General features: G+C 41.2%; 1 protein-coding gene across 1 annotated transcript in view; it reads right to left on the bottom strand.

Annotated features, from left to right (window-relative positions):
- Positions 1-2,591: 2,591 nt before the first annotated feature.
- Positions 2,592-7,449, bottom strand: part of CCDC77 (coiled-coil domain containing 77) — a 43,265-nt gene continuing 38,407 nt past the window's right edge. Inside the window, exons 11-13 of the mRNA XM_059683912.1 lie at positions 4,526-4,651; positions 4,275-4,427; positions 2,592-3,390 (exon numbers count right to left, since the gene is read on the bottom strand). Coding sequence (XP_059539895.1) covers positions 3,244-3,390; positions 4,275-4,427; positions 4,526-4,651 — 426 coding nt within the window. The 3' untranslated portion in view covers positions 2,592-3,243. The remainder of the gene's footprint in view (positions 3,391-4,274; positions 4,428-4,525; positions 4,652-7,449) is intronic.

Below are 7,449 nucleotides of genomic sequence, written 5' to 3'. Positions count from 1 at the left end.
TCATTGCTGCCTCCTGCACACACCCCACTGGGGATGTGCCCGCAACCAAGGCACATGCCCTTGACCAGAATCGAACCAGGGACCCTTCAGTCCGCAGGCCGACGCTCTATCCACTGAGCCAAACCAGTCAGGGCTCGGCATAATTTTTTTAAAAAATAAGTTTTTATTGATTTTTAGAGAGAGGGAGAGGGAGACAGATATCAATGTGACAGCGCAACATCGATTGGCTGCTTCCTACGCGGCCTCTACTGGGGATTGAGCCCCCAACCTGCACAAGTGCCCTGAGCAGTATTCGTACTAGCAACTTCCTGGTGCACAGCATGATGGTCAACCCAACCACACTGGCCAGGGCGAGCATCTGTTAATGTGCTTGTTGGCCATTTATATATACTCTTTAAAGAAATGTCTATCCAGATCCCTTGGCCATTTTTTGTTGTTGTCCTCTTATTGTTAAATTGTAAGAGTTCTTTATATATTTTGGATACTAGATTTTCTCTTAATCCTCATAATCATCCTGCTGAAGTAGGTAGATTCACCTCTAATTTACAGGTGAAGAGACTAGACGCAGGGGTCCTCAAACTATGGCCCATGGGCCACAAGCGGCCTGCCGAAAACATTTGTTTTTTTACTTCAAAATAAGATATGTGCAGTGTGCATAGGAATTTGTTCATAGTTTTTTTTTTAAACTATAGTCCGGCCCTTCAACGGTCTGAGGGACAGTGAACTGGCCCCGTTTAAAAAGTTTGAGGACCCTGGACTAGACCCTTGAGTTTTAAGAAGAGGCATGATTGAATCCACATGTGTGATTCTCCAAAGCCCACGCAGGCTCTTTCCACTACTCTATACTGTCTATTGATGATGGTGTAGTTTTAACTGATGATGTTTAGAGATTGACTACACTAGTGGGTAGTTAATATGAAAATGAATGTCTTTGGAATTGAGGCCCAGGTGTTAATAACTATCAACTGATAGCTCAAGTCAATGGTGGTAGGCCTCAGAGTCATACATAAAATTAAAAAGTTACATTATACTAGAGGTCCCGTGCACGAATTCGTGCACTGGTGAGGTCACTTGGCATAGCCTGTGGGGATTGGGCCAAAACCGGCAGTCCAACGCCGACTGCCACTCCTACTCATCTTGGTCCCACTGTGCCTGCTGCCACCATTGCTTGGTAGGCACGCTGCTGCTCTGCTGTGGTCTCTGGGCTGAGGTGGCCAGCTGTGAGACCTGCGTCTGGCACCCATAGGTCAGCTGAGAGGCACTCCTGTGTGGGAGTGCACTGACCACCCTGGGGGGCTGCTCCTGATGGTCAGTGCACATCATAGCAACCAGTCAACCAGTTGTTCAGTCATTCGGTCATTTTGTCACTTAGGCCTTTATATATATAGACTAGAGGCCTGTTGCATGAAGAGATTCGTGCAATAGGCCTTCCTTTCCCCCTGGCTGCTGGCACCGGTTTGCCTCTGGCACCCGGGGCCCAGGCCTTCACTCTGGCCAAGTTCTGGCTGGAGCCGGCCCTGGAAACGTCAGGCTTAGCTGCTCCACTGGCCCCGGGCCATCAGGCTTCGCTCCACTGCTCAGAGCCTATGTATGCAAATTAACCGCCATCTTTGTTGGTGGTTAATTTGCATACTGTGCTGATTAGCCCATGGGAGGCGTAGCGAAGGTATGGTCAATTACCATGTTTGTCTATTATTAGATAGGATGATCTTTAATTCCTTCTTTCTCTGAAATTATGATTCAGTAGAGTCTATGTTTTGCCCAGCATCAAAAGCGTAAGTAATGAAAAGCCAATTCCTAAAGTATTAGGACACAAGGAAGAACCATCCACTATGTACATCCCTCTAAAGCAGTGGCTCTCAACCTTCTGGCCCTTTAAATACAGTTCCTCATGTTGTGACCCAACCATAAAATTACTTTCGTTGCTACTTCGTAACTGTAATGTTGCTACTGTTATAAATCATAATGTAAATATCTGATATGCAGGATGGTCTTAGGCGACCCCTGTGAAAGGGTCGTTCGACCACCAAAGGGGTCGCGACCCACAGGTTGAGAACTGCTGCTCTAAAGCATAGGACTGGTCCCTTTAGGAATTTCTGTCTCAATTTATTAGTGAAAAAAACCTGATCTGCTATCATCAGCTCTTTTTTTTTTAAGGTAGCATCTCCTACCGACCACTTAATTACCCCTTTCCTTAACACAAATATGAAAACCCAAGTTCTTTCTATGGGTTTGTCCTGGGTAAATCATAAGATGCCATACTAAGCTAAGACCAACTAATTTCCCAGAGGCTGTCCACGTACACACACAATTACTTTGTCTCAAATGCATAGCAATTTTCCTAAAAGAGGATATAGATGGAAAAATGGAAAAGTATTAGTGTCATCATCTTTAGTACTATCTTTGCTACCTCCAATACCAGACAACTTCAAGGGACACATTTAGGAAAACTTTACTTGTACAGAACTGTAGAGACCATGGAACAAGTAAGTAAACCAAGTCACTAATAAAGTATAAATGTGCTTTTAACACGAAATTATAGAAAACTCAAAGACAATATTTTCATTACATATTTTATTAAAAAATAATTTAAAATATATAAATTATTTAAAAATGTTACTGGTACAATACTTAACTTTTCATACAAGGATTATTTAAGTTTTACTCACTCTTAACCAAAGTGGCAACTTTATTTTCCTAGGTACATTTTGCCTAAGAGCAGGGTCTCTATCGCCCTCTGGTGAAACTTTGAGATTGGGTGTCCATAAAAGTAACTCAGGCCTCCCAACTCGCAAGTGAAGAAAATTACATAGCAGAATTACTGCCTATTCACACTCCTTTGTCTCCTCAAGGAAAGTGTTCCTCCTAATGACACTCAGCCATGCTCATAGCAAACATCCTTCCTTCTTAAGTTTTCACGGTCACTGTCTTCTTAAAAAACAAAAACCTCTCATTATAAATGGGAAAAATATGTGGTCTCTAAGTAATTTAGGTTATAATCCAGACTAACAAAACACACATACAAAAAAGCAAAAACGGTGAGTAGGACAGCAAAAATGATACAGTTTAGTATGCAAGAATGGTTTTTTTTTTAGTGGTCCCTGATTCTTCACCCTGTCTTTATAATAATGGGTACCACCATTCTAGTCAACTCTGCCCACAGTTTCTGGGAGAAGATGACATTTTTCTCAGATTTCACAAAAAAGACTCACTACAGACCAGGGCCATTTCTAAAAGTAAGTATCAACAGAGTCTAAGTTCATTCTCCAGACCAAATACTTTGGACTTTAGGCTCTTCAGTTCTCCTTGTATCTTATGTGCTCGTTTATTGCTGTCACGAACCTCACACAGAATGGCAAGATCCTGGTTTGCCCGGGAATTAACTGTTACCTAGAGATTTAAAAGAAGAAGAAGAAGAAGAAAGGATTACAGCATATGCCAGAGGAGAGGAATTAGTCATAAAGACCAAACTATGATGGGACATCATAGTTTATGACACATTTGGTACACAAGGTAAATTCAGTTCTTAGTTTTAGTGACTAACAAAAAGATAGTAATGTAGAATAAAAGAGACCAATATAAACATCACTGGTAAATTTGTCAAAGAAAGTACCTCTTCTTTTTTACAATCAACTTTGGAGTATATTGATGATAGGTGGACAACTAATTTAAGTCTCTGTAAAAAGGTTCTTGAGGCAACTTTGTTTCTAAATAAAGCTGTGTCTGGTAGGGAAAAATTACTTTATTATTCAATTACTCACTTTCCTTGCTTGTCAAAAAAAACATGGTTCTTTTAATCTACTTCTTGAATTGGGAGGGATGAAAATTTGTTAATTTTAGCTTAGATAAAAGTATAATGATGCAGTCATTCAATTATTTTTGTCTTCTCTCTAGTGTGTACTTGTTTTAAAAATATTTTTTTATTGATCCCAGAGAGACAGAGGAAGGGATAAAAAGATAGAAACATCAATGATAAGAGAGAATCATCGGTAAGCTGCCTCGTGCACACCCCACACTAAGGATCGAGCCTGCAACCCAGGCATGTGCCCTGATGGGAATCAAACCATGACCTCCTGGTTCATAGGTAGACACTCAACACTGAGCCACGCCAGCCGGGCTAGTATGTACTTGTTAAACTAATTTTAGTGAGACTGAAAGGATGCTGATCCATCAGTACCTACTATCAGGGAAACAGCACATCTTTCTTCTGAGGAGCCCTGTTGACCATGCTTTCTCACTTGTACCCCTTTTAGTAATTCAGGATCAGGAATTACCTTATAGAGCATTTGTTCCAAGTCTTTCAGTTTCTGCCTGAGAATCTTAGTATCTGTTTTAAAGCCTTCTACTTCCAAGATACGCCGATTCTCCAAGGCCTCATAGCGTTTTGTCATTACTTGTAAACGCTTCCCCATCTTGTTAGAGCGATCCTAAATACAGGGAAATGGAAAGGCATATGAAGATGAGGGGAGCATTCCCTGAGCCATCAGACTTCACACACTATCATAAGTGGCAGAGAATTTGGTACCTTGAAGATCTCTCTCCTCATTCCTTCTTCCTCACGAATTCGGGCAAGTTCTTCTTCTAGGGAAATGCACTGCTCTTGGTACATGTTGGACAGCTTTTTCTCTTGTATTAACTTATCCCTTAGGGACTGCAGGTCAAAAGTGAAAAACAACACTCAGTTCTATAATTTAGATAATTCAAATAGCATTTAGGTAAAGAGAAAAAGGAATGAAAGGATTTCCAGTACAAATGAGTTAAGTAACAAGACAGCAAGGGACTTTGGAGAACATTTGAAAGACGATTCTGTTAGCCTTTTTCTAAAGTATACACAGTAGAAATCCTTTAAAATAAAACAAATATTTTTGGCTCTTTGAAGAATAGGTAATGAAGTTCAGAACTGTCCCAAGTAAGGCATAATAATATAGTTGACCCTCCTATCTGCAGGTTCCACATCCATGGATTCAACCAAACAGGAAACAAAAACAAACAAACAAAAGGTACACTGTTGCTGACACATACTATGTAGTTAGGCCTACTTAACATGTACAGATTCCTCCGCAACCCCCGCCCCCCGTCATTATTCCCTAAACCAATGATTTTCAACCTCTTCCATCTCATGGCACACATAAACTTTAACTAAAATTCTGCATCACACCAAAAATATATTTTTTGCCGATTTGAAAAAAAAAGGTATAATTTTGGTTCATTCATATCAGACGGCGATTGTTGTGTTGGCTGTTGTCATTTTTTTAAAAATATTTTTTTATTTATTTCAGAGAGGAAGGGAGAGGAGAGTGAGATAGAAACATCAATGATGAAAGAGAATCATTGATTGGCTGCCTCCTGCACGCCCACAACCTAGGCATGTGCCCTTGACCGGAATTGAATCCAGGACCCTTTAGTCCACAGGCCAACGCTCTATCCACTGAGCCAAATCACCTAGGGCGGCTATGGTCATTTTTTAATTTGACAACCTAAAGGAAAAGAGGTCAGTGCCCTGACCAAAGAGTCAGGTATTGAATATTTTAAAATTCTTGCAGCATACCAGTTGGTAATCGCTGCCCTAAATGATACAGTATAACAACCATTTACATAGCATTTACATAGTTATTTCTTTAAAAAAATAATTTTTTCATTGATTTCAGAGAGGAAGAGAGAAATAGAAAAACCAATAATGAGAATCATTGATAGGCTGCCACTTTTGCACACCCTCTACTGGGGATGGAGCCCACAACTTGGGCATGTGCCCTAACTGGGAATCGAACCATGACCTCCTGGTTCATAGGTCAATGTTCAACCACTGAGCAACACCAACCGGGGTACATAGCATTTACACTGTATTAGGTATTATGAGTAGAGATGATTTAAAGTATATGGGAGGATGTGTATAGATTAATACAAATACCATGCTATTTTATATATGGAACTTGAGCAACCATGGATTTTGGTGTCTGGAACCAATCCCCTGCAGATACCAAGGAACTACTGTACATGTTTGGGGCACATTACTGAAGTTCTTTAAGAAAGAAAGAAACATCAACAATACTCATACATGTCACACTGAGAAGTCAGAATGATCTTTAAAAAAAGCTAAGTAAGATCGTGTTACTTGCTTAAATACAGACCTGGGGAAAGAGCATTCTAGGCAGAGAAAAGATTAAGTTTAAAGGTCCTGGAGTATGGACAAGCAAAAGGAAGAATATAAGGTTAAAGAGATATAAGCAAGGAGGAAGTGGTACACCAGGAGGTTGAGGGTGTGTGTAGCAGCCAGTCATGGAGGGCCACCCTTCCAACCTCCCTGTATAACACTTCCTTTTTAAACATACATACTCCAGGGCCTTTAAACTTGTTCTTCCTTCTCCCTGGAATGCTCCCTCCTAGATCTAACGGCAAGCTAAATCCCATTTTTCAGGCCTCAGTAAAAACACCAGGCTTAAGAGAGTGTCTCTGTTACTCCATAAAACTAGACTTCAGTCCATAGGCCAATACTCTATCCACTGAGCTAAACCAGCTAGGTCTTGGCTACCCTTTTTTGATTGTTAATGCTTCTGTTTTCTCACCCATTAAGATATAAATGCGATGCATAGCTGGAATGGTTCAGTGGCTGAGCCTGCACCCATGAACCAGGAAGTAACACTTCAATTGCCAATCAGGGCACATGCCTAGGTTGCAGGCTCCATCCCAGGTAGTGGGGGGATGTAGGAGGCAGCCAATAGATGATTCTCTCTCATCATTGGTGTATCTATCTCCCTTTTTCCCTTTATCTCTGAAATCAATAAAAACATATTTTTTAAAGAGATGTAAATGCCATGATAAGCAGACCTGGTCAAGCTTATTTACTGCTATAGACCCAGAGCCTAGCCCATAATAGGAGTGCCTTAAATATCAGCTGAATGAACCCTGGCTGGTGTAGCTCAGTGGGAAAGCATCGGACCAAGGACTAAAGGGTTGTGGGTTTGATTCCCAGTCAAGGGCACGTACCTGGGTACCGGTTCAATCCTTGCCCCAGTCAAGGTGCATGTGGGAGGCAACCAATCAATGTGTCTCTCACATCTATGTTTCTCTCTCTCTCTCTCTCTCTCTCTCTCCTTCCTTACTTCCTCTCTTCTACCCTCTCAAAAGTCAATGGAAAGGTATCCTCTGGTGAGAATTATAAAAAAAAATATTTGTTGAATGAAATGAATGAATGGAGAGAAACCAAGATGGCAGAATAGGTAAACACCGGAGTTTGCTGCCTCGAACAACCACTTCAAAAATACAAATAAAAGACGGAATGGACATCACCCAGAACCACAGGAAAGCTGGCTGAGGGGAAATTCTTCAACTAGAAGGAAAGAGAACAGCATACCCAGACTCAGAGGAGGCGCAGTGCGGAAAATACAAAGGTACGGAGGTGCGCACGGAGCTGGTGGCTGAGGGTGCGGTTGTCGGTTTCTTTTTTTTTTT

Source organism: Myotis daubentonii, chromosome 2, assembly GCF_963259705.1.
Source record: "Myotis daubentonii chromosome 2, mMyoDau2.1, whole genome shotgun sequence".
Taxonomy (NCBI): Eukaryota; Metazoa; Chordata; class Mammalia; order Chiroptera; family Vespertilionidae; genus Myotis; species Myotis daubentonii.
This window is presented reverse-complemented; position numbering and strand designations above follow the sequence as displayed.